Genomic DNA, 26,739 nt, shown 5'->3' with positions numbered 1-26,739 from the left:
GTCCTCAGCATGCAGGCACACACGCCTTCCCCTTTATACCAAAGGTGCAATAAAAGCCACTTTTCATTCTCTGCATTCACAGTGTAGACGGCCTCATTTAAATTAATGAGGTGTGCCAACCCCCAAGCCAGAAGGTGATGCGGGGACAAATGGATGGATGTGGAAAGGGCATCAAGGTCGCAGGGAAGAGAGTGGGTCCCCCAGGGATTGTCAGGAATGTCCCTGGCTAGTGGGGAACATTTCAGCCATAGCTTTGGAAGCGAAACGGAGTGTCACAGGAACACAGGGCTGGATGCTATTTGGTCATTTGCACCCCCAGTGAACTGGTCCCAGATTGCAGCAGGCAGCCTCCAAGAGGGTCCCCAAGAATCCCTACCCCTGGCATTCCCACTCGGCTACACAATAACTAGGTGACACAATAAATAAGGGGTCGATTGGAGCTGCAGCTGCTGGTCTACACCGATGCCAGATCCAAGCTGAGTTTGTGACCTACACCACAGCTCATGGCAACACCGGATCCTTAACCCACTGAGTAAGGCCAGGGATCAAACCCACAACCTCATGGTTCCTAGTGGGATTTGTTAACCACTGAGCCACAACGGGAATTCCTCTAATGTGGTAAATATTGATAGATATAACCCACATAAATTATAGCCTTTGGGAATCCTTAATAATATTTTTTTTTTTTTTTTTGCTTTTTTGGGCCGCACCCACAGCATATGGAGATTCCCAGTCTAGGAGTCTAATCAGAGCTACAGCTGCCGGCCTACACCACAGCCACAGCAATTTAGAATCCGTTGCAGGTTGCAGACGCAGCTCGGATCACGCGTTGCTACGGCTCTGGCATAGGCCTATGGCTACAGCTCTGATTTGACCCCTAGCCTGGGAACCTCCATGTGCCGCGCGGGTGTGGCTCTAGAAAAGGCAAAAAGACCAAAAAAAAAAAAAAAAAGTTTTACCACATTAGAAATTAAAATTGATACTTTTAAAAATATTTTTAAAATTTGTTTACTAATGTATCTTAAAATAATAAACCCATTGCACTTAACCCATAAACTACTTTACTAAAAATAATAACTTTTCCAAACCAAAAAAAAAAAAAATTTAATGATAAGAGTGGCATTGGTTTTACCATTTTGCAAATCTTTTCAGTATCTGGCTCACCAAGGATCTGGCTGGATCCTTGTAACTGCTGCATGTAGGCACTATATTGCATGCTATATAGCTTCTGGAAAACTCCAGTGGACACTGAGAGAGAGAGAGAAAAAAAAAAGCATGTAAGCTTTAGTATGAAAAGAATTTTTACCTCCCTCATCCCCTGACTGGGTCTCATGGACCCCATGGGACACACGGAACCACAGTTTCAGATCAACAAAATGCTGAGAACAAAAAGGTTTATTGTAAATTTGGAAGCAGAACCTGGCCTAAACAGACACACAGTCTTAAATTTCTCCCGGAGTTCCCGTCGTGGTGCAGCGGTTAACGAATCCGACTAGAAACCATGAGGTTGCGGGTTTGATCCCTGGCCTTGCTCAGTGGGTTAAGGATCCGGTGTTGCCATGAGCTGTGGTGTAGGTCGCAGACGCGGCTCGGATCCCGCTCGGCTGTGGCGTAGGCCGGTGGCTACAGCTCCGATTGGACCCCTAGCCTGGGAACCTCCATATGCCGTGGGAGCAGCTCAAGAAAAGGCAAAAAGACAAAAAAAAAAAAAAAATATATATATATATATATATATATATATATATAATTTATCCCTTTTAGTGGGACAGCCCATAAATTTCACCCCTGAAATATGTCAGCCAGGCTGCCCCAGACCGCATTGGCGCTGTTCCGAATACACAAAATATGCTCCTATGATCTTATTCAAATTTAAAAATTCCCAAGTCCTGAGTATATCGGGGCCTCAGGTCTTCGAATAGGGACCTGTCAGAAATAAACGTTCCATACATGGATATTTCCCTTGCATCTTCTAGATTATTCCATTTTATTTTTCCTAAAACTCTGGTTGCAACCCAAAAGGTTGACATTAAACCTCGGGAATGGCTCACTGTTCACAGTTTGAAAAACTCTAGTGGACCTTCTGTGAGTCCCTGTGACATGCACCCTCCCACCCCCCAGGGCAGGGAACGGATTTGACTTGTTGCATGCTGCACCCCTGAATTCTGCCATGAGGCCTGGCTATGCACAGTAGGTTCAATGAATTTGTTTGTTGAGTGAATAAATGAACAAAGAGCAAGCCACCGTCAGAGTTAGGGCTGCATTCTCACTTACGCCGCTCCCTAGGACTCAAGTATTCTGCCCACGTCATTTCCAAAGACCCAAGCAGCGAAGCCCTCGCTCCTGCTACCTTCACGCACCGCCGCTTCCGCGGGGACAAAGGGGCGGGGGTGGTGAGGGGGGGAAAGACCATTAATCCGAGCCTCCCTTCTGGATGAACCAGAACTCCGTTTCCCACAAGTCTCCGGGGCGGGACTACATTTCCCATAAGCCTCTGCTTCCTCCAGGTTCTGTGCCCTTCAGCGCCCCGGCAGATAATTGCACCTTTCTTCACCCCCGCCCCCCCGGACCCTAGCCCCGAATCCTGTTCTTTCTACCCGCTTATGGTCAATTCACCCCTTAGCTCTGGTCCCAGCACCTCCTGCCTCCTACTCCTCCTGGTGTGATGAACCTGCCTCAGTGTCTCCAGTGAGACCCCCGAGAGGCAGCCTCCTCCTCCTCCCTCTCCCCCACCCCTGGGGTCGTCTGTCTGGAATGCACTGGCGGCGCGTTTTGGACCCCGAGGGTCCTGGACCCCTGCTAGGCAGCGGTGGCGGGGTGGGCCCTGCTGGGGAGGGGGTGTCTGGGTCGCCTCCGCGGTGTGTAGTGAGGCTGCGCCTGGGAGGCGCAGCTCCGGCCTCACGCGGGAGCGACCGCATCGCAGGGGCTCACGGACTACGGAGACGTCCGCTCGCACGGTGGGAACCCGTGCTTCCGGTGCGTCTGCAGCTCAGGGTGCTGTGCGGGGGCGGGGGGCCGGGGAGGGTGACCCCGAGATGGCGGCGCCCTGGCACGTGATGTGTGCGTCCTTGTCTGTTTTGTCTGTGTCCCTGATGGACCGAGTTCCAGTTCCCACTCTGCCACTTCCCGGCTGCGTGCCCTGGGGCAGATGTTTGCACCTCGCTGTGCCTCAGTTTCCTCGTCTGTAAGATGGGGATGATGATTTAAAAAAACCAAAAAAAACCCCAAAACTGCCCCAGAGGGCAGTTGTCAGGATTTAAAAGTAGTATATGTAAAACGCTGAGAACAAAGACTGGTGCCGAGTAAATGCTCATGAGAATAAATAAATTAAATAAGCTACGATCACGTATCTGTTGTATGAGGCAAGTGTCTATGGTTGTATAATGATTGTGTAACCTCACAGGAAATGTGAGTGTTTGTGATGTGTGTTCCATGTGTATCTTTGTATGTGTTCTGTACGCCTGTATTTCGGTATGTGATAGGTGACCACAGCGGGGTAATGTGTCTTTGTAGCCTCGTGTGACGTGTGTCCATCTGTGATGTGTGTGTCCACGAGTGTTCAGATATGTGATGTCTGTATCTTCGTGTATCTGTGTGTTCGATGTGTGTGCCGTGTGTGGCATGTGTCTGGATGCTTCTTTATGTATAATGTGTGTGACTGTCGTGTATGTGATATGTATGGATCAGTGGAATATATTTATGTGTGTTTTGGTACGTGATTTGTGTAGCTTTGTGTATTCTCTGTATGGCGCATCTATATCCATGTGTGAGTTGTGCTTGGATATAGATGAGTACACGTGTATTTGTGTGTCTGACGTGTGTCTCTGTGTATTCATGTGAGTGAGATGTGCCTGTGAGAGATGTATCTTTTCTGTGTCTGTATCTGTGTGTGTGTGTTGTGTATGTTGGTGTGTATTCTTGTATGCGGTGTGTACCTCTCTCTGTGGATCTGCTGTGTGTCTGTGTATATGCCTGCATGGGATACTGGTGTCTGTGTTCGTGTGTGTGTGGTGTGTGCCTGTGCGAGTGATGTCTGTATATTTGTGTGAGGTGCATATTTGTGTTTATCTGTGTGTGTGATTCATGGGTCTGTGAGTCTTCTTTGTTGCCCATTTGTCTGGAACGCCTGTGTTAGTGACTTGGTGCTTTGGCATGTCACCGTGGTGTCTCCGTGGATCTTTGTCTGTGGCGCGCATGTCTGTGGACTTGATGCTTTACTTTGTGGCGTGTGTGGGTCTTTGTGATGCATTTCCTGAGTGGCTGGGTGCATCTGTGCCGGGGGCCGGCCTGCCTGTGCGTTCTTAGTGCAGCCCATCATTCCTGCGTCTTTGTGTGTGACGTGTACGTGTCCCCGTCTGCCGATAGCCATCCACCTTTGTATGTGATGTGTTTGTCTATGAGGGTCTCTGCGACATGTGTCAGCTATGTGTGGGCTGCGTGTGCCTGCCTGACATCTGCATCTTGGCGTGGAGCACACGTGGCCATGCTGGTGGCATGTCACAGCAGTGTCTGGGCCAGGCACTGGGGGCCCTGCGCCCCCCCCCCATACACAAGGGTCTGCTGGTCCCTGTCTGTCCCTCCTCCTCCCCTCCCTCCTGGCAGCCAATGCTACTGGGGAGCCAGTTGCCATGACGACGCTCCATCCTCCCTCTTCCCACCCCTCCGCTGACAGGCTCTCTGCTCCCCCAATCCCAGCTGCCCTCGGGGGCGGGGCCCTCATTCTCCCCCCACCCATCCTACCCTCTCCCCCCCCACCCCAGCAACCCCGGCTCCCCAGCTCCTCTCCTCTGTCCGCCTCTCCATCCCTTCATCTGTCTGTCCCTTCAAAGAGGGGGAGGGGGGTACCTGAGCCAGTAAGCAGCCCCTCCCTCCCCCTGTCCTGAGTCTCCTGCCCCTCTCCTGGGCCGGGGGGGAGGCCAGGGTCGCGCGGGTCCCCATGGCTGGGGGCTGAGGGCCCGCCCCCCCCTCCTCCCCAGCCGCCACCACCTCCATCTCCCTTCCATCCTCGACAAGATGCCTGCCCCCGGCGCCCTCATCCTCCTCGCGGCCGTCTCCGCCTCCGGCTGCCTGGCGTCCCCGGCCCACCCCGGTAAGTCTGTCCGGCCATCCGGCTGTCCAGTGGTCCCCAACCCCACCCTGGCCTGCCCAGGGGTCTGTCTGCAGGGCTCCGGCTCCATCACCTGTGTGGCGTCTTCCCGCAGAGCCGGGGCCTGGGGAGCCGCGGGGACCGTGCCTCTGTCAGCAGGGCCTGTGGGAGGAAGGCTGGGGGCTGGATGGGGAGGGGGTCCGTTCTGGCACCATGTGTGTGTGCACACGCATGTGTGTGTGCAGGTGTGTGCAGGGAGCCGGGGAAGGACAGGGCCTCTGGCAGAATCGGGGGCAGAGGGGACGTATACTGTTTCTAAGGGGGACACGGCATAGGAGGCTGGCTCTAGCTTTGCGGGAGACCCGAGGCTTGCGGAGTTTCCTTCTCAGGGGCTTGGGCTGGGGACAGAGGACTCGTGTGTGCTCCAAGCCTCCCTAAAAGAGACAGGCCTCAACCCCCCTAACTAGGAGGTTCCAGCATGGGGCAAGAATCTTCTCCCAGCCTGCAGTTGGGGACTCATCCTCTTCCCCAAATACCGGGTCTGAAGGCTGTCGTGGGAGCGTATTTTAAATTCTGAGAGCTCCAGGCTCCACTACTACTCCTCCTTCCCGCAATCCTCACTGAAATTCATCCAAACCTGGGGGTGAGGTGATGGGGGGGGTCCCAGCTTAAGGAGAGAGGAGGGACCCCACCCCCAACCACTTGAGAAGGCCCCGAACTACAACTCCCACAATGCCCGGGGCCATCCGGCTCCTTTGCCAAGGGGGCCCCTGGTTACAGAGCATCATGGGAGCTGTAGTTAAGACCGGCTGGGCGGGGAGGGGCATGGAGTCTGGGAGCCCCTGGCTGAAAGCCGGGACCCCAGCCCAGCCCTGTGCCCACAGATGGATTCGCCCTGGGCCGGGCCCCTCTGGCTCCTCCCTATGCCGTGGTTCTCATTTCCTGCTCTGGCCTGCTGGCCTTCATCTTCCTCCTCCTCACCTGTCTGTGCTGCAAACGGGGCGATGTTGGCTTCAAGGTGAGGTGCACGAGGGGATTCAGGGTGGAGGGGAAGACTCAGGCAGGGCTGGGTTTCCCCAACCTGGGTGGCAGGAGGAGAGCGGGGCAGTGAGGCTGAGAGGCCTTCAGGCCTGAAGTTATGGCACGATCTCGAGCCTGGGGATGGAAATTGGGCTGGAATGGGGGGACAGATATGAAAAAGATAGGGATAATATTGATGAAAAGGACCATGGCATGTGTCAGCCCTGTGTTCTCCCCCCCCACCCCTCCTGGCCCCAGGAGTTTGAGAACCCCGAAGGGGAGGATTGCTCTGGGGAGTACACTCCCCCCGCGGAGGAGACCTCTTCCTCACAGTCGCTGCCTGATGTCTACATTCTCCCGCTGGCCGAGGTCTCCCTGCCGATGCCTGCCCCGCAGCCATCACACTCAGGTGCTGCCCCACACCCTGACTAGGATCCCCTGGCCCCAGGGGAGAGGGTAGAAGGCCCTCGGGGAGCAGGGAGCAGAGGCCCCAGGCAGCCAAGGGGAAAGGCAGAGGTGGGAGCCCTGAAATCTTGGAAGCAGCCTAAAGGAAGTTGGAAGTTATCTTGGTGGAAGCCACTGCTTAATCCCAAACCAGATTTGGGGGATTCTTACGGGGCGATCGATGGCGAGGTCAGCCTAGATCTTAATGGCAGAGGCAACCAATGGCAGGCTGAAGTCATGTCAGAGGATCTTGGGATGCCAAAGGGAAGGTCAGATTGGATGCTGGAACCTTGTGGGCAGCCAATGAGGAGGCTGAGATCCCATCATGGAATGTTGGGGGCAGCCTAGGAGAAGAGATTGGTTGGTGTCTCTGCTCTGACCCCGGTCGCCACTGAGTTGCCGGGTGTTGATGGGAGGGGAGAGAGGCTCAGGGGCCTCCCCCTTTTGTCCACCCCACCCCAGATATGAGCACCCCCCTGGGCCTTAGCCGCCAGCACCTCAGCTACCTACAGGAGATTGGGAGTGGCTGGTTTGGGAAGGTGAGTGGGGCTGGGGGTGGGAGCTGAGGATCCATGCAGTCCGGGGCCATGCTCCTGTTCTGTGTCCGTCCCCCCCACTTATCATCTGTCCCCTGCCTACCCCCCCACACCCCTTCAGCCCACCCATTGCCCCCCACTCTGTCCACCTCCCACCCACTGCCACCCACCCCTCCCCCCACATCTGTCCAGTCAGCGCCTCCCTCCTCACTCCATTGACCACTCCGCCTCGCCATCCGGCTCTCCACGCGTCCGTCTGTCCATCCTTCCACCCGTCCCTGCGTCCATCGGACTCTGGGTCTGTGAGTCTCTCACCCCACGCCTGGTGGGGGGACAAGGGTGGTGGGATTTGAAGGAAGAGCCTAGAAAGGAGGGGGGAAGATGGGATCCATGGGGTGGGGCCGAGGTGATCCCTGGGGACAGGGCTGTGGAAACAGCAGGCACTGACTCCTGGGTCCCCCTTGATCAGGTGATCCTGGGAGAGATTTTCTCTGACTACACCCCAGCTCAGGTGGTGGTGAAGGAGCTTCGAGCCAGCGCAGGGCCCCTGGAGCAGCGCAAGTTCATCTCGGAAGCACAGCCGTACAGGTATGGGGACTTCTCGGTGAGTGTGGGGCCCTGGAGGCCCACATGGTCTGAGTTTGCGTCGCATGGAGGCCACATCTGGAAGTGGGAGGAGTAGAGCAGGGGGTCAAACCTGGGTTTGAATCCTAGATCCACCGGTTCCTGGCTATGCCACTCAGGTCAAGTCATCTCCCTCCCTGAGCCTCGGGTTCTTCCTTGGGACAGAGCCTAGGATCTGAAGGCAGGGGGATGAAGGCGAGGGGAGAGCACGGAGGCCTGCCCCTCTCCACTCTGAACCTCGGTATCTTCATCTGGAAACTGAGTCCAGGAAGTCTAAGCATCCTCATGGAGAGGGCAGGAGATGACTTCCTGGGAGAGGATGGGAGGTGACCCTGTGTTAGACGCTGGGTACCTCGTGGTGGTTCCCTCCCTCAGGCCCCTCCTGGCGGGTGAGGAAGCCTAGAATTAGAATCAGAGATCAGGTCCCAAGCTGTTGCCCAGTAAGGCCACTGCGGGGTTTTGTCCTCCCACCCCTGCCTCACTGGACCCGTCCCTCCCCTGCCTGGCCTCCCCTCCACTCTAAAGGCTTCTAGATGAGGATGAAGTACATGGATGCCCTGTCATAGAAAGGGGGTGTCTATGGGGACTTCTCAGCAGCTGGTTGTAAATGTGAGCTTTACCCTGAGACTTGATCGGCCCCTCTTCTGTGAAACATCCCAAGGCTTCCTGTGGCTCACAGGACAAAGTCCCACATGTCTCTACAGCCCACAAGCCTTCTAGCTCCAAGCCCTCTAGCTCCCCCCCACCCCCCTGCCCCTGGCCACCCTCCTCTCCTCATTGACCCTCCCGTATATCAGCCTCTTTCCTGCCTCAGGACAGCCATCCTTGCTGTTCCCTCTGCCTAGAATACCACTCCTGGCTCACTCACCCCAGGTTTCAGATGGTGGGGTCCCTTCCCCTCCTCAGGTCTCAGCTCAGAAAAGCCTTCCCTTATGTGCACAAGCATGCATGCATGTGCACACGCACACATGCACACACACACACACACATACACATGAGCACAATCCCACCTCAGGAGGGCCCTGGGCTGTTCCATCACAACTTGTGTGTTTTCTTCATAACACTTATCCTAGCATGTCATTCATTATTTCTTCTGCTCACTTGCTTATTTCCCAGTCCCCCTCTAGACCCGTGCTGGCAACCACTAGCCACCAGGCTATTTAATTTTATCTTAAAGAAAATGCAGTCGGATTCAAAATGTCTTTCCCCAGCTACCTTTGCCACATTTCAAGGGTTCAGTGGCCACCTATGGCCGGGCTCCCGTGTTAGCTCAGATCTGGAACAGTCCCACCTTCACAGAAAGTTCGGTTGGAGAGTGCAAGACCACACTGGCAGCTCATCCGGGTCCGTCTCATCACCCTGGCACAAGTCTGCCCTCGGTAGGCGTTTGCTGATCAAGCCAGGGACCTGAGAGCAAATCCCAGCTCTGGCACTGTTCCCAGCTGTGTGACCCTGGGCCAGTCCGTTCCCCTCTCTGAGCCTCCTTTTTCCTCTGGCTCAAATGGGAAACATCATCCTGCCCAGCAGGGTTGTTGGAGGACTTAATAGCAGAAGGGGCCAGCCTTGGCTGTGATTAGTTAGTGGGCAGTGGACCCAAGTTCCTTCCACACCTGCCATTGGAAATCTACCCATGTCAGGAGCGCCGGCCAGTTTTTTGAAGCCCCAGCACATGGCCGGTGCTCTAAGAACACTTTCTCTCGTGAATCTTCTACAAAGGAGCTGGAGGCACTATTTCCACCCCGCCATGGCGGGGGGGGAGGTTGGAACACAGATGATGGGCTACTCGGCCCTTAGCACTGGTCCCCACAGTGAAGAAGGGACCCCTGCCTCCTGCCTGGCCCCTGTGGGACCATAACTTATTGTACACCCTCCTGAGCCAGGCTCTGGACCACAAACCTCGGATGTTTTCATCTTCCCACAGACCCTCAGGCTACGTATCAGGGTAAAATTCATTCCACACAGTTTTATTGAGCACCTACTAATCTAGGCACTGTGGACACAGCCACCTGAACAAAAAAACCTCAAATCTTTGTCCTTTGTCAAATCTTTGTCGAGCTCACCACCTAATGGAAGGAATAATAACATTATTATTATTGTTGGGACATTGTTCCATTATTATTATTATTATTATTATTATTATTATTATTATAGAACAACAAAGAAGCAAGTGGAGAAATAAATATTAACAAGAAAATATCAGAGGCTGACAGGTGCCTTGAGGAAGTAAAACAGAATGTGATGGAGTTGCGGGGCTTTGGATGGGTTCGTGAGGGAGGCGGGGTTGAGGAGGAGGAATCAGTCACGCAAAGCACTGTGGGAAGCAGGTTCCAGGCAGAGGGAACAGCAGGAGCGAAGGTGGTGAGGCAGGAGAATGCAGTCAAAATGCAGCGCAAGGAGCTCCCTGGTGGCACAGCCGGTTTAAGGATCCAGTGTTGTCACCGCTGTGGCTTGGGTTCAGTAGCAGCGTGGATCATTTATTCTGTGCTGCCAGCTGCTCTCTGTCCCCTGCTCACCATAACTGTAAGAGGGAGTTACTCGCACTGGCCCCATTTTACAGAAAACGGAGGCAGGTAGCCACGAAATGACTTCAGTGAGGTTACACACCTGGGACAGGGGGAGTCAGGAATCGACCCCCCAAGCCTGACTTCCCCACACTGTGAGGGTAAAGGAGGGGTGCTGCCCAGTGTTGGGGGGCAGTGACACGTCCTGAGGAAATGATGCTGAAACCAAGGGCTGTGGGGTGAATAGGATTTTGATGAGAGGAGAGTTTTCCACAGAGGAGAGCTCTCCAAGTGTAGACGCAAAGACCTGGAGCCTAAGCAGGCGCCTGTGAGTTGGGGGCGATGTGCGCAGGGATAGAGAGTGATGCTGGGACCAGCTGGAGGGGCAGGAAAGACCGAGGAATGAGCTAGCCTCTGTCCCAGGGGGCTGGGGAGCCATGGAGGGTTGTGAGCAGGTGGCAGCAGGTTGGGGACCGACTGAAAAGGAGAAACTGGAGGCAGGGAGGCCAGGAGGAGGCTGAAAAGAGAGTCCAGGAGGGGAAGAGGAGGCTTAAGCTGGCGCTGTGGGGTGGGAGGGGAGGGGAGGCGAGGGGAAGAGTTGGAGGGCAGGAAGGGAGGCTAAGCGGGCAGTGAGCCAGAAGGAAGGGCAAGGAGGTGCCTGGGGATCTGGCTCAGGAACTGGGAGCCAGAGATGGGGATATGGGGGAGAAGTGGGGGGAACACTCTCAAGTGAGGGTACTGAGAAGACTAAAGAGGTTGAAGCAACAGTTTTGTTTTTGCTGGGAGGTTGGGGTGGGACAAGAGGCTGGGCTGGGATGGAAAGGGCTATTTTCTGACCCAGGCAACCTCCCCCCCCTCCAGGAGCCTGCAGCATCCCAACGTCCTCCAGTGCCTGGGCGTCTGCGTTGAGACACTGCCCTTTCTGCTGATTATGGAGTTCTGTCAACTGGTGAGGGTCTTGGGGTGGGGGGGGGAGGGCAGAGGGGGAGCTGGACCTGGTGGGGGCCCAGGGCACTTCCTAGGAATCTTGGGCAATAACATCATCATCATCATTGCGACACCTGTGACATGCGCTAACCTCTCTGTAGAGGAGCATTCACTCCCCAGGGGGCGCGCACTGAACTAGCACTTAAGGTGGATTCTGTTCCTAAGCGCTTCTAAGCAGCTGGGGAAACTGAGGCTCAGAGGGGCTGCCCACTGAGTGCAAAGGCCTCCCCGTCCTCGCCTCGGATTGGCTGGATGCGTGGGTGCCTGAGAAGGGGAGGTGGTGCTGACCCGCCCTGCCCTCTCTCCCAGGGGGACCTGAAGCGTTACCTCCGGGCCCAGCGGCCCCCAGAGGGCCTTTCCCCAGAGCTGCCGCCTCGAGACCTGCGGACACTGCAGAGGATGGGCCTGGAGATCGCCCGCGGGCTGGCACATCTCCATTCCCACAACTACGTGCACAGGTGGCAGCCGGGGAGCCACCGGGAGGAGTTGGGGCTGGGCGGGGCCACCAGAAGGGTCGGGGGGGGAGAGGCGGGGTCAGGACATGAGGGGAGGAGTCAGGAGAGGGGCGGAGTCTGCAGAGGAGTGGGTAGTCGCTAGAGGAGGAGGCCTGGGGCAGGGGGGCGGAGCGGAGGAATCCTGGTGGGAGGGGAGGAATGAGGCCCAGAAGAGGAAAGGCAGCACGGCGGGGCGGGGCGGGGCGGGGCGAGGCGAGTGGGCGGAGTCTAGGCGGCGGGGGCGGGCTTCCCCAGGCTGCTGCCTCCTTCTCACCTCGCCCCCACTTGCCCTCCCCCAGCGACCTGGCCTTGCGCAACTGCCTGCTGACCTCCGACCTCACTGTACGCATCGGAGACTATGGGCTGGCTCACAGCAACTACAAGGTGGGGGCTTCCCTCCCTCACGGCGGGGAGGGGTGTTGAAGGGAGCCCTGGCCCCCTTGACCCCGTTCCGGCCCGCCCCCCAGGAGGACTACTACCTGACCCCAGAGCGCCTGTGGATCCCGCTGCGCTGGGCAGCGCCCGAGCTCCTCGGGGAGCTGCACGGGACCTTCATGGTGGTGGACCAGAGCCGCGAGAGTAACATCTGGTGAGGGACCCGGGCCGCGGGGGCACGGAGAAGGGCAAGGAAGGTGGAAGGGTCACAAGTTCCACAGATGGGGAGACTGAGGCCCGGAGGCCCGGGGGGAGCGCTGATCTCTCTCTGCCCTCCGCTCCTCGCAGGTCCCTAGGGGTGACCCTATGGGAGCTGTTTGAATTTGGGGCACAGCCCTACCGCCACTTGTCAGACGAAGAGGTCCTCGCCTTCGTTGTCCGTCAGCAGCACGTCAAGCTGGCCCGGCCGAGGCTCAAGCTGCCCTATGCGGATTACTGGTGAGGGCGGGGCCTGACCCCTGACCCCTGACTGACCTTCCACCTCCCACCCCAGGATGGTCCCAGAATCCTCCATCTCATTTCGCACCCTCACACGCCATTGCACTCATCACTTGCTGCCAGCCCTAGAATGGAACAGGGACGTCCCCACTCCTGGCAGCATCTGCTACTCGGAGGGGGGAACAGGCATGGAGTGACAGAGCTGGTGTTTGAACCTAGTTTCTCCAATCCTCGAAGACCCCTGCTGCTCGCTTGCGTCTAGTCCCAGCACTCACAGCCCAAACCGGAAGTCATCATGCCTTACTGCCTTCTCACTTCTTCTAGGTCTCTGTCCTTCCTCTCTGGGTTTCTGTCCCCCCCCCCCCCCGGGTTTCCATCTTCCTGAGTCTCTGGCCCCTGGTTTCTCTTGGTCACTCCCTCCCCTGCTGGGACTGTACCCTACTCACTCTTGGCCCCTCCCTCTCCCCCAGGTACGACATTCTGCAGTCCTGCTGGCGACCACCTGCCCAGCGCCCCTCGGCCTCTGATCTCCAACTGCAGCTCACCTACCTGCTCTCTGAGCGGCCCCCGAGGCCCCCGCCGCCGCCACCCCCACCCCGGGATGGTCCCTTCCCCTGGCCCTGGCCCCCCCAGCACAGCGCCCCCCGCCCGGGGACCCTGTCTTCGCCGTTCCCTCTTCTGGATGGCTTCCCTGGGGCTGACCCTGATGACGTGCTCACGGTCACCGAGAGTAGCCGTGGGCTCAACCTTGAGTGCCTGTGGGAGAAGGCGCGGCGGGGGGCCGGTCGGGGTGGGGGAGCACCTGCCTGGCAGCCGGCGTCCGCGCCCCCAGCCCCCCACGCCAACCCCTCCAACCCTTTCTACGAGGCGCTGTCCACACCCAGCGTGCTGCCGGTCATCAGTGCCCGCAGCCCCTCTGTGAGCAGCGAGTACTACATCCGCCTGGAGGAGCATGGCTCCCCCCCAGAGCCCCTCTTCCCCAATGACTGGGACCCACTGGACCCAGGAGTGCCTGCCCCCCAGGCTTCGCAAGCCCCTTCCGAGGTCCCCCAGCTGGTGTCCGAGACCTGGGCCTCCCCCCTCTTCCCGGCAGCCCGGCCCTTCCCGGCCCAGTCCTCAGCATCTGGCAGCTTCCTCCTGAGTGGCTGGGACCCCGAGGGCCGCGGTGCCGGGGAGACCCTGGCGGGAGACCCTGCCGAGGTGCTGGGGGAGCGGGGGGCCGCCCCGTGGGCCGAAGAAGAGGAGGAGGAGGAGGAGGGCAGCTCCCCGGGGGAAGACAGCAGCAGCATCGGGGGCGGCCCCAGCCGCAGGGGCCCCCTACCCTGTCCCCTGTGCAGCCGCGAGGGGGCCTGCTCCTGCCTGCCCCTAGAGCGGGGGGACGCCGTCGCTGGCTGGGGGGGTCACCCTGCTCTTGGCTGTCCCCATCCCCCGGAAGACGACTCCTCCCTGCGGGCAGAGCGGGGCTCCCTGGCCGACCTGCCCCTGAACCCCCCCGCCTCGGCCCCCCCCGAGTTTCTGGACCCCCTCATGGGGGCGGCGGCGCCCCAGTACCCCGGGCGGGGGCCACCTCCCGCTCCCCCCCCCCCGCCGCCACCTCCCCGGGCCTCCGCAGACCCAGCCGTGTCCCCCGACCCTCCCTCAGCCGTGGCCAGTCCCGGCTCAGGCCTGTCGTCTCCGGGCCCCAAGCCGGGGGACAGCGGCTACGAGACCGAGACCCCTTTTTCCCCCGAGGGAGCCTTCCCCGGTGGGGGGGCAGCAGAGGAGGAAGGGGTCCCTCGACCACGGGCTCCCCCCGAGCCCCCCGACCCGGGAGCGCCCCGGCCACCGCCAGACCCGGGTCCCCTCCCGCTCCCGGGGGCCCGGGAGAAGCCAACCTTCGTAGTTCAAGTGAGCACCGAGCAGCTGCTGATGTCCCTGCGGGAGGACGTGACAAGGAACCTCCTGGGGGAGAAGGGGGCAGCCGCCCACGAGACGGGGCCCAGGAAGGCGGCCAGAGGCTCCGGGAACCGAGAGAAAGCCCCGGGCCCAAGCAGGGACCCCGTAGTCCTGGACAGCGGGAAGCAAGCCCCAAGCCCGAACGAGGGCCTGAGCCTCCCCGTGAACGGGGTGACAGTGCTGGAGAACGGGCCACAGAGAGCCCTGGGCATCGAGGAGAAGGTGGCGGAGAACGGGGGGCCGCGGTCCCCAGAGAGAGAAGAGCAAGTGCTGGCGAATGGGGAGCTTCCACCCCCAAGGAAGGAGGAGAAAGTGCTGGAGAATGGGGACCCAGGGTCCCCGGAGAGAGAAGAGCAAGTGCTGGCGAATGGGGGACTGACACTCCCAAAGATCGAGGAGGTGTCAGAGAATGGGGGCCTGACACTCCCCAGGAACCCAGAGAGGCTGCCAGAGACTGGGCCTTGGAGAGCCCCAGGGCCCTGGGAGAAGAACCCCGAGAGTGGGGCTCCAGCCCCCACGACCGGGGAGCCAGTCCCAGAGACCTCGCTGGAGAGAGCCCCGGCCCCCGGCGCAGTGGCCTTGGCCCTGAACGGCGGGGAGACAGCCCCTGGCCCCACTGGCCCAGCCCCCAGGAGCGGGGTGCTGGAACCCGGGACCGAGAGGAGAGCCCCCGAGACTGGGGGGGCACCGAGAGCCCCCGGGGCTGGGAGGCTGGACCTCGGGAGTGGGGCCCGAGCCCCAGTGGGCATGGGGATGGCCCCCGGCGGCGGCCTCGGAAGCGGCGTGGACGCAAAGGCCGGATGGGTCGACAGCATGAGGCCACAGCCACCTCTGCCACCGCCGGAAGCACAGCCGAGGAGGCCGGAGCCAATGCTCCAGAGAGCCAGGCAGGAAGTGGTCCCCGAGGGAGAGCCCGGGGTCCCAGACAGCAAGGCCGGAGGAGACATGGCACCCAGCGGAGACGCGGACCCCCCCAAGCCCGAGAGGAAGGGCCCCGAGATGCCACGACTATTCTTGGACTTGGGACCTCCTCAGGGGAACAGCGAGCAGATCAAAGGTGAGCGGGCTGCTGGGAGCTTGGGAAACGCGGTTGGGGGCCGAGGCCCAGCTCCTTCTAAGGTATTGGGTGCAGCTGAGATGTTCAGGCTCCCGAGGACCAGACAGGTCAGCCTGGCAGTGAGGAGTGCAGACTGCACCCTGGAGCCCTACCACCTGGGTTCAAATCCTGCCTCTGCCCCTCCCTAGCTCTGTGACCTTGGACAAATGACCTTCCTTCTCTGTGTCTCAGTTTCCCCATCTGCCAAAAATGGATGACCCAGATGGCACCTACCTAACAGGGTTGTTGGGAGGGTTAAATGAGTTAGGACTTTCAAAGCCTTTGGCTAATGCCTGGCGGGTAAGCACCTGCTGTTATGATCACAGTTCACTTAGACCGGGGGTCGCAAACCCATGCCCATGGGGACCAGGCAATAAATATATGGGAATGAATGGAGGGGAGGGAATGAATCAATGAATGAATGAATGAGAACTGGGAGATATGGGGTGGGAGGTGGGGGGGGGAGGGAAATTGGGCCAGTTCTCAGCTCCATTCAGGAAATGTTCCACTTTCCCCCTTTAAGCCAGAGTTCAAATTGTTTTCATGGTTGACACCAATCCAAAGAAAACTTCTCTGTGGGCTGGGCTGCCGATGTGTGATCTCTGGTTTAAACTTTCCAACAAACTGAGGCATCTATTCAGTGTGCCAGACTGAGCTGCCCAGGGCTGGGACGCAGACCCTGCCCTGTCCACCTTAGTAGTGGTGGCCTCAAAGCCTGGTAGAAATGCCTTTTCTAGAAACTGAGCTTTGATAGGACTACAGGAGCGTTTTGTCATTGAGAGGGAGCAATGTGAGAAATTTAAGAGAAGAGAAATGGAGAGTAAAGATAAATGGTCCCATTGTGGCTCAGCGGTAAAGAACCCGATTAGGATCCATGAGTATAGGTAGGTTCCATCCCTGGCCTCACTCCGTGGGTTAAGGATCCGGTGTTGCCGTGAGCTGTGGTGCAGGTCGCAGATGCAGCTCGGATCTGGCATTGCTGTGGCTGTGGCGTAGGTGTGCAGCTCCAGCTCCAATGAGACCCCTGGCCTGGGAACCTTCATATGCCATGGGTGCGGCCCTAAAAGGGGAAAAAAAGATAAGTGGCCCCTGTTTAGGTGTGGGCATAGGGACTGTGGTTCCATGGGAGTCACCCAGAGGCCTGATCTCCTTTATTTAAGGTATCAAAGTTATGAATGACCGGGCCTGTTTTATTTTGGCAACCTTGTAGCCATACTTGAGGGGAGGGTTATCATCTCCATTTGCCAGAGGAGCCTGAGGCTCAAGAGGAAAGGTCGGGAAGGGAACTGGGTGTAGAACCTTCCTTCCTCAAAGTCTAGAGTATTAGAGCCCTATCCCTTCTTTGAGATTGTTGTGGGGAGTTTGCAACCCGCTTGGTCAGGAAAGACTCTGAGCAGCATGAAAATGTCAGGGGATGAGCAGCTAAGATGCCTCAGAGGATCTGGGGTGTGGGTGTTGTTGGGTGAGAAAAGATTGGGAATAACCTGCTTTTTAAAAAAACCCAGCGAACTCCTACACATCCTTCATGACCCCACTCAAATTTCCCTTTCCCTGGGAAGCCTTCTTAATTTCTAAAGGCTGTCCTTCTTCTGGGTACCCACAACCCCCATAGCTCCCTCTATACTGATCTCCCACCCCATCACCTTGAGATGGGTGGGCAAGGAAGGCTTCAATGAGGAGGTGACTTTTGGGGGGAGCTGCACCCCTGGCATGCAGAAGTTCCCAAATCAGGGATCAAACCTGTACCACAGCAGTGACAACGCTAGATACTTAACCACTAGGCCACCAGGGAACTCCCTAGGAGGTGACTTTTGAGCAGAGATGAAGGAAGTGAGCTGGGTGAACATTTGGGAGAAGGATGTTTCAGACAGATGACTCTGGGAGATGGGCACTAACTTGGCATGTTCAGGGAATAGCAAAGGGCCCCCCGAAGCTGGAGTAGAGTAAATGAGGGGGTGGAACTTGGCCTGGTCCACATCCCTCTTTATCCACGCCCTGCCCTGATCCTCTTGTCATCCCCGCCATCGCCTCCTACAGGGCCTGGAACACTGCATTTATCCAGTCATGGAGAATTAAGCAGCCCCTGTCCATTTACCAGTGAGGCAACAGAGGCTCAGAGAGGTGGATCCGCTGGCCTAGGGACACACAGCAAGAGAGCAGGGTAGGCTTGGTATTTGAAGCGAGGTTTTCTTCCCTCCCAGCAGGCTGTGATCAAGGAGTCTTAGGGCAGGAAAAGGGCCTGAACACGATTAGATGCCCCAATTTTCGGGCAATTGAGGTGCTTGGAGGGAAGAAACATCACCGAGCAGGGAACATTCAAGATTAATATTAACCAAGTGCTTCGATGTACTTGGGGCTTGGGGAGGAAGCCAGAGTGAGCCAGACGCAGTCTCTGTTCTGTGGCAAGGCAAACATTAACTACATTGCCGGAGAATTATAGTTTTACACTGAGAACAACCGCTCAGAAAGAGAGGTTCTTAGTGCAATGCAGTGCAGAGCAGGTGGCCTGGCCTGACCTCCTGGGAGAGCACTAAAGGCTTTGAAAGTCCAGACAGAGCTGGAGGATGAATAGAACTTGAGTTAGAAAAGGAACTTCCAGCAGAGGAACAACCTATGCAAAGGCTCCGAGGTGGGAGGGATGGGGATGTGGCCCAAGTGGCTGGAATAGGTCAAGCCAGAATGAGGTGGGGACAGAGCCAGAAGAAGTCAGCTGAGCCAGGGCGCCTGGGCCTGGTGGGCCTCGGGAGGAGCCGCATCTTTGTGCTGTGGGCCCTGGGGCACGGTGGGCAGGGTTAAGCCCTGGAGTGGGGGACGCTCTCTCATTCCGCTTGGAGAACCCCCATGCAGCCTTCTGCTTCACAAGGCTGGAAGCAGGTCCAGATTGTGGCTGAGATTTCCTGAGGAAACGCAGCTAGGCCCGAGAGCATGACTCAGTTTCCCCAGGATCAGGCGCTCACTGGGTCTCTTCCCTCGCAGCCAAGCTCTCACGGCTCTCGCTGGCGCTGCCGCCGCTCACGCTCACGCCGTTCCCGGGACCGGGCCCGCGGCGGCCCCCGTGGGAGGGCGCGGACGCCGGGGCGCCTGGCGGGGAGGCCGGCGGGGCGGGGGCGCCGGGGCCGGCGGAGGAGGACGGGGAGGACGAGGACGAGGACGAGGAGGAGGACGAGGAGGCGGCGGCAGCGGGCGCGGCAGCGGGGCCGCGGGGCCCCGGGAGAGCACGGGCAGCCCCGGTACCCGTCGTGGTGAGCAGCACCGACGCGGACGCGGCCCGCCCGTTGCGGGGGCTGCTCAAATCTCCGCGCGGGGCCGACGAACCCGAGGACAGCGAGCTGGAGAGGAAACGCAAGATGGTCTCCTTCCACGGGGACGTGACCGTCTACCTCTTCGACCAGGTGCGCTCCCGCGGGGGATGCGGGACCCGGGAGGCGGGGCTTGTGGAGGGCGGGGCCGCCTAGGATGGGGGCGGGGCCTCTGGGCGGGGGCAGGGCCTGGGAATAACTGACAAGGGAATGGGGCGGGACTTGAAGGTCGGGATGCGGGAAGGCGGGACTTGATTGTGGGGGCGGGGTCTGGGAATGGGGCGGGGCCCGGAGGAAGGGCCGGGCGGAGTCCAGGGCAGCAGAGGTGGGGCCTGAGGTGAGGATGAGGAGAGGCCTGGATGGGGAAGGGTGCTTGAGGGCTGGGAAGAAAGAGAGGATTAGAGCGTGGTCTGTAAAATGGAGGCGGGGCCTAAGCGTAGCTCGAGGCAGGGTTTGTCCACCAAAGCTCTACTGAGAGGCTAGGGGACCGCTCAGGATGGAGCGCATCTTAGCCACTAAGGGTAGGCAGTGGAGAGCTTGTTGGTAGAGCTTAAAAGATGCGACTTGTAGTGTTAAGATACTAAGTGCAGGAATGGATTCAGGAATGGGACAGAGCTGATGAACTAATGAATTGTGGCGGAACTCCGATGGGTTGAGGATTGTGTTAAGAGTTTCCTGAGCCTGGGGAGTTGCTGTTGTGGCTCGGTGGTTAACGAACCCAACTAGTATCCTTGAGGACGCGGGTTCGATCCCTGGCCTTGCTCAGTGGGTTAAGGATCTGGCGTTTTTGTGGGCCGTGGTGTAGGTCGCAGACGCGGGTCTGATCCCGAGTTGTTGTGGCTGTGGCGTAGGCCGGCAGCTACAGCCGATTCGACCTCTAGCCTGGGAACCTCCATATGCCGCGAGTGCGGCCCTAAAAATACCAAAAAAAAAAAAAAAAAGAGTAACTAGCCTGGGAGGATAGTGTTGAAGAGAAAAACGGCGACGTGGTGCTTGTGGACTGCGGCCATATTTAAATGAACCTGGGCGGAGCACACTGAGGTCCTGAGATGAGTGAGAACAGGGTCAAGGCCACTGAAACGAAGTGGCGGGGCTTGGAAGACTGGAGTGGGGCCACTTCAGAGGGCGGCGCTTAGGGGCTCGAGGGAGGGTCAGGAGGTGCTCAGGCTGGGGTAGGGGTATAGGAGCCGGTAGTTCTGGGGTCCGCACTTAGACGCCTGCGGCCCATATCTGATAAGGGTCATGGAGACGGGGCGGGATTTACGGAGATTGTCTTATGTTAGAGTCGTCTGTGGAGGCAGGGCGTTAAGTGGCAGGGAGAGAATTCCGGCAGTGGACTGCTTAGCTGTGGTCGAGGCTCCCTCTTTGTTGGGGGAGGAGCCTCAGGCTCGGGTGGGGGTAAAGCTGGCCCGAGGCATCGAAGGGGATCTCAGAGAGAGAGGAAGGGCAAGTTGTTAACAAGCTTGTTGGGATGCAGCAATTTGGATGTGATGGTTCGCTCCCCTTCTCCTCCCCTCATCTGCCTTCACAGGAGACGCCAACCAACGAGCTGAGTGTCCAGGGCCCCCCCGAGGGGGACACGGACCCGTCAACGCCCCCAGCGCCCCCGACGCCTCCCCACCCCGCCACCCCCGGAGATGGGTTTCCCAGCAACGACAGCGGCTTTGGTGAGGGGCGGGGCGGGGCGGGGCAGAATTGGGGGCGGGGTCTGCGGCTAGAGCAGCGTCGGGGCGGGGCCTGCGGAGGGGCGGGGTCACAGGGCGTAAATTGAAGTTGGGACGCCGAAGAAGTCGCTGAGGGTCTGACGGTGCCTACTCTCTTCTTCCCCCCTCAACCCCAACGCTAGGAGGCAGTTTCGAGTGGGCGGAGGATTTCCCCCTCCTCCCCCCGCCAGGCCCCCCGCTGTGCTTCTCCCGCTTCTCCGTCTCGCCTGCGCTGGAGACCCCGGGGCCCCCCGCCCGGGCCCCCGACGCCCGGCCCGCAGGTACCGTGCTTCAGACCCTCGACCCTGGCCCACCTCTGCCGGTCTCCCTCCGTCCTCATCTGTCCCTGCTCACTTTCTTGTCCCCATCTCTGAGTTCCCCTGCCTCTCTCGGTCAGCGTTTGCTGCTCACCAGTGAAATCCCACCCAACCCTGGAACCAGTTCAGGCTAAGTGGCGTCCATCATTTGGGCTCAGGCCGTCACGCCCTCACCTGAGTCTCAATTTCCCCTTCTGTAAGGATCCCCTCTGAGCCTTGCCCCTCTTTACCCCCCATCTCTGGGCTAGGATTCCTGCCTAGCACTTGCCAGATTCTCATCCCACCTCTGTTTGGGGGCACAGACTGGTCAGAGGCAAAGAGTGAGAGGAGGAGTTCCCGTCGTGGCGCAGCGGAAACGAATTCCGATTAGGAACCATGAGGATGTGGGTTCTATCCCTGGCCTCGCTCCATGGGTTAAGAAACTGGCGTTGCCATGAGCTGTGGTGCAGGCTGCAGACGTGGCTCAGAAGAGCGAGCGCAAAGGAGGGGGCTCACAGCTGGTTAATATGAACCAGAGGAGAGAGGGTGTGCGAGGGAGGCCCTGTAGTGAAAATGGCAGTGGCACACTACCACTAGTTAGTAATAGCAAGCACTCACCTAGACACTAGAATGTGACCCCATGGGGTGGATTCTAGTCTCGCCCCCATTCTGCAGAAGAGAAAACCGAAATGCAGAGAGAAATGGGGAGCCAGGTACAAACCTGGGCTGCCTGGCCTCTGAGTCCGTTCCCTCCCCAGCAGTCAGCATTTGTCAGCTTCTTGCCTCCTGGTGTTTTGCATAGGCTAATCCCCTGGATGCAGGGCTCGCACTGGGCCCGGCGGGTGGAGGTGTTCCCAGAGGACAGAGCTAAGGTGGAAGGTGCCGCTGGCCCTTTGTGGACAGTTCCGTGCCTGTCTCCCCCACATCGTACCTAACTGAGTCCAAGTGTTGGCCCTGCCCGTTCTCAGCTGTGTGACCTAGGGCAAGTCACTTTCCGTCTCTGTACCCCAGTTTCTCAGTGGACTGAGGAGGATAACAGGATCTAACTCATTAGATCATTAAGGGGATTAAGTGGCTTAATCCTCCCCATGCACGCAGCAGTGGTCTCCAGCTGGTAGCTGTTACCGCGCTTAAGTAATGCTTATTGGGCATTGGCTGTGCCGGGCACTGGGGGATTCTGTGCTGAGCACGATCAGGGAGCCCCCCCTGCCGCCTCCCCAACCCCTCACAGTCCTGCAGTGAATGAATAAGAGCAAGCGTGGGGGTGCTGAGAAAGCAGAGGGCAAGAGGAAAGGAATTTGCCTCTTCAGTGGCGGAAGAGTCATTTAACCAGGCACTTGGAGGGTCGGTTGTCATTAACCAGGTGAAGGGGAAGGGACCAGTTAGCTAGCAGTCGGGACAGCTTGCAGGGGGCCTGAGGCAGGACAGAGCTTGGCTGGTTCATGGAACAGAAGGAGGAGGATGTGTCTGGGGGTTGCAGTGGATGGGGGGTGGGGGAGGTGAGAGAGAGCAGGGAGGAGGGGCCGCGGGGGGGGGGGCGCTTGGTCCTGGGGACGCTTGGGAGCCACAGGAGGATTGTAAGCAGGGGAGGGCAGCACAGCCCTGGGTGTAGGAAGACTTCTCCAGGGCCGTGTGGGGGCCTCCGGAGGCGGGGAGGCTGGGGAGGCCAGGTCGAGTGTCCAGGAGGGAGAGGGGAGCACAAGGAGAGAGTCAAGGGCAACCTCCTCCGATTTCACCCCTAAATGTCACTTCTCCCAGACATCTCCTCTGATGCCCGCATGAAGACAGGGTGAGGCGGGTTCCAGGGCGTGGGGACACCGACCAAGCGGTGACTCAGGGTGGAGGCCAGCAGGGCTGGCGATCACAGATGACTTGATCTTTATTCACCAGGAGAGGAGAGGGAGGGCGCAACCGTGCAGCACCCCTGAATCCCTTTACTCAGAACTTAGCTATCCTGCTGCAGCTGGGCTGGGGAGCTGCTGAGCCGGTGTCCCTGAGATCGCAGCGTGGGGGCCCAAGGAGAGCCTCCTTCTTCCTTAGACCCGTGCTTGGCGTGGCTCTGCCTGCATCATTCTCATTCCCCGGGTGCTGAGGGACGCCCTACCCCACCCCAGACTTTCCCTACTTCTTTGTTTTTTGGTTTTTTTTTTTTTTGTCCTTTTGCCTTTTCTAGGGCCGCACCCATGGCACACGGAGGTTCCCAGGCTAGGGGATGAACCAGAACTGTAGCCGCCGGCCTACATCAGAGCCACAGCAACACAGGATCTGAGCCGCGTCTGCAGCCTACACCACAGCTCACGGCAACGCCAGATCCCCAACCTACTGAGCAAGGCCAGGGATCAAACCCGCAACCCCATGGTTCCTAGTCAGATTCGTTAACCACTGCACCACGACAGGAACTTCTGTCCCTACTTCTTTGAAAGGAACATGAGGGTCATGCTCCCCATAGGAGGAGAAAGAACGATGGGGCTCAGGACAGGGAGTGAGGGCAGTGACCTTCCCCAGGCCATTCAGGTGAGAAGTGGAGGTGGGGGGGGGTGCCCAGTGTGTAGCCCTGGGTGCGAGCCCCCACCCCACAGTCCTTGGTTTTCTGGATCTGTGGCATGGGTGGGAGGCTCTCCTTCCACTGGGAGAGGAGTGGTGGGAAAATTCGTTTCCCTTTGTGGTGCAGTGGAAACGAATCTGACTAGTATCCATGAGGATGTGGGTTCGATCCCTGGCCTCACTTGGAGGTTAAGGATCCGGTGTTGCCGTGAGCTGTGGTGTAGGCCGGCAGCCGCAGCTCCGATTCGACCCCTAGCCAGGGAACTTGCATATGCCTCGGGTGCAGCCCTAAAACAGCAAAAAAAAAAAAAAAAAAAAAAATTGGGGGGGGTGGTTCTCTGTACGGGGGCACTGCTGGATGCTGGGGTTGTGGCGGTGACTAAACACAGTCCTGTCCTCTCTGACCTTCCATTCTAGTGGGGCAAGCAGGCAGGACCTGCTTTGACATTGACCAAGATTAGCCCAGAGAACATGAAGAGAAATAACTACAGTGCAATGAGATAGAATGACTTGGGGTGTGCAGTGGGGAGGAGCTGGGGGTGACTGGTTGACTGAACAGCCGGCCTGAGAAAGCCCCTGGGGGTGGGGCTCTAGTGACAGAGGCCTGAGTGCTATGGGAAGGGCTAAGGGAGGGCCAGGCCGTGGGAACGGCCAGTGCAAAGGCCCTGGGGCAAGTCCGTGCTTGGCTTGCAGGAGGAAGAGCAAGGTGGAGATCAATGTGGCTGGAGCAGAGTGGGTCTCGGGAGGGAGTGAACAAGGACAGCGAAGGGACAGAGCAGACCATGGGGCCATGGAGAGGGTGTTCTTTTCATCCCGATGAGCCCGAGGCCCCGAGCCCTTCCGTAACAACTCTGTTTCTCTCTCCACTCCCTCCATCCTCAGGCCCCGTGGAGAACTGACTCCCCGAAGACCTGACCCCCCTGCACCCCCAGAAGAGGGGCTGAGAATAGAATCCTCTGTGGACGACGGAGCCACTGCCACCACCACAGACGCCGCCTCCGGGGAGGCCCCCGAGGCTGGGCCCTCCCCCTCCCCCTCCCCCACCATGTGCCAAACGGGGGGCCCTGGCCCCCCGCCCCCCAGCCCCCCGGACGGCTCCCCCGAGCCCCCTGACCCCCTCGGTGCCAAATGAGGCAGGAAGCCCCTCGCCCCTCCCTGGAGAGCCGCCTTTCTCGGCACTGAACTGAACTCTTTCGGGCCTGGAGCCCCTCTGCACAGCAGAGGCCCCTCCTCACCCCCTTCCAGCCCCGGACAGGGGCAGCAGGCTTCGGGGACCTGGACCCCCCCATCTCGCGTCTCCCTTCGCGTCCCCCACCCGCCCGGCCCCTGGAGGGGCCTCTGGTTCAAACCTTCGCGTGGCATTTTCACATTATTTAAAAAAGACAAAAACAACTTTTTGGAGGAACGTGGGGCGTGTGTGTGTTTCGGGAGGCCCGGCGGGAGGATGCAGGGAGCGCGCAGCCGCCATCCTCACGGCCCCACTTGACAGATGGGAAGGTCAAGGCTCAGAAAGGCAGAGACGCCTGCGCAGTGGCGGGACCCTTGGCTTCTCCGCTTCTCTGGACCCCAGCCCCACGTCACCGTCACCGCTGCAGTCTCAACCTACAGTTCAAGAGGTGACGAAGACCCGGCGAGGGTGGGGGCAAGCATTATGGTCAGAGCCACGCTTCTGCCAGGTGGTCCGTGGTGGTGGCCAGAAGCTGTCCCGGGGCCGGGGCTGGGAGGAAGAGGCTCAGGAGTGACCTGCCAGCAGCCACACTGGACGGCGGCCACATCCCACACACGTCAGAGCAGCACCGCCTGTGCCTCGAGGGTCCGGCTCTGCCTCCCTGTGCAGACATGTTTTTGTCCCCCTCTTGCCCAGCCCCGTGCCCCTCTTCCCCTCCTGTGTTTCCCCACCTCTCCGGCCGTCTTCCTCTCAGCCTCCTTCTTCCCATCTGATCCTATTTTTAGTTGAGTTCCTCCCACCTCCACCTTGCTTCTTGTGTCTCCTCGTTGCCTTCCTGTATAATGTCTCTATCACAGGTTTGGTTGTTTTTTTTTGGGGGGGTGGGTTCTTTTGTCTTTTTAGGGCTGAACCCAAGGCATATGGAGGTTCCCAGGCCAGGGGTCGAATCAGAGCTGCAGCTGTCAGCCTACACCACAGCCCCAGCAGTGCAGGATCCGAGCCACATCTGCGACCTATACCACAGCACACAGCAATGCTGGATCCTTAACCTACAGGGTGAGGCCAGAGATCGAACCTGTGTCCTCATGGATACTAGTCAGGTTCATTACCACCAAGCCACAGTGGGAACTCCTGCTGCAGGTTTTTGTCTTGATTTCTTTCTCTCCCTTTGTCCTGGGCTCTTGACTGATTCTGTGTCCATCTTTCTTCCCCTCTGACTGGATCTGTCTTTGCATCTCTGACCTCCTTGCTTCACCCCATCTCCAGTCACTTTGGGACGAGATCCATTTGCGTGTCTGGGGGTGCGGTTTGGATAAGGGGGGAAGTAAGGCATCTGGCGTGGGAACCCAGCTGGGACTTAGGAGTTGGGGTGCCGAGGGCATCAGGGTCACGGGTACGTGGTCAGGGGCAGAGAAGGGGAGAGTGAGAGGATTAGGTTTTGCCTCTTTCCTTGGCCACCCCTGCTGGTAGGCTTGGCGGTTTTGGAACTAAACCCACCACTGCCCAGGGTGGGTGCTGCATGGAACCCGGTCAGGTGAGGCGGGGAGAGCCCAGGCTCCCGGGTCTGAGGGAGGAGGGGGGTATTAGTTTGCTAGGGCTGCTCTAACAAAAGTCCCACAAGTTGGGGAGCTTCAACCACAGGCATTTATTGTCTCCCAGTTCTGGAGGCTGGATGCTCAAGGTCATGGCGTTGGCAGGCTGGGCTCCTCCGCGAGGGAGGATCTGTTCCAGGCCTGTCTCGTAGCTTCCAGCGGTTTCGGGCGATCTTTGGTGTTCCCGGGCTTACAGAAGCATCGCCACCGTCTCTGCCTTCATCGTCTCGTGGTTCATCCCTGCATGCATGCCTCTGTGCCCTGAATGTCCCTTTGTAGCAGGACACCAGGCAAAGGGGATTAGGGCCTGTGTGCATGACCTCACCCCTACTAATGCCATCTGCAACGGTCCTATTTTGAAACAAGATCACATTCTGAGGTACGAGGGGTTAGAACTTCAGTATATGGATTTGCAGGGACACAGCTCAACCTGGAACATGGGGGTTGGGAGTCTGGGGTCCTGGGAGAGGAGGGAGCTGGGCGCCAGAGTTCTCCACCCTTGGGAGAAGACAGACTGGGGCCAAAACTGAAGCGCACGTCTGAG

At 58.6% G+C, this 26,739-nt stretch overlaps 1 protein-coding gene across 4 annotated transcripts; it reads left to right on the top strand.

Annotated features, from left to right (window-relative positions):
• The first annotated feature begins 2,878 nt into the window (after positions 1-2,878).
• On the top strand, positions 2,879-24,827 carry LMTK3 (lemur tyrosine kinase 3). Of its 4 annotated transcripts, none has more exons than XM_005664670.4 (16): positions 2,879-2,973; positions 5,011-5,086; positions 5,968-6,101; positions 6,362-6,512; positions 7,010-7,086; positions 7,553-7,671; positions 11,070-11,157; positions 11,505-11,653; positions 11,989-12,073; positions 12,157-12,278; positions 12,413-12,562; positions 13,033-15,554; positions 18,570-18,985; positions 20,424-20,559; positions 20,739-20,876; positions 24,318-24,827. In XM_005664670.4, exons 2-16 carry the CDS (start codon positions 5,011-5,013, stop codon positions 24,332-24,334), a joined length of 4,380 nt encoding a protein of 1,459 aa, XP_005664727.3. In that variant the 5' UTR covers positions 2,879-2,973; the 3' UTR covers positions 24,335-24,827. The 4 variants fall into 4 exon arrangements, with proteins under 4 accessions (XP_005664727.3, XP_084817438.1, XP_084817437.1 ...); XM_084961312.1 differs by having other exon boundaries at positions 4,974-5,086; XM_084961311.1 differs by lacking the exon at positions 2,879-2,973 and adding an exon at positions 4,769-4,850.
• The last annotated feature ends 1,912 nt before the right edge of the window (positions 24,828-26,739 follow it).

The sequence above is a fragment of the Sus scrofa genome, chromosome 6 (assembly GCF_054392235.1).
Source record: "Sus scrofa isolate SSC_HxYL_T2T_F1_AM1 chromosome 6, Sscrofa_HxYL_maternal_Yorkshire_Landrace_v2.0, whole genome shotgun sequence".
NCBI classification, from domain to species: Eukaryota; Metazoa; Chordata; class Mammalia; order Artiodactyla; family Suidae; genus Sus; species Sus scrofa.
The sequence above is the reverse complement of the archived record's forward strand: the minus strand, read 5'-3'. Positions and strand labels throughout refer to the sequence as shown.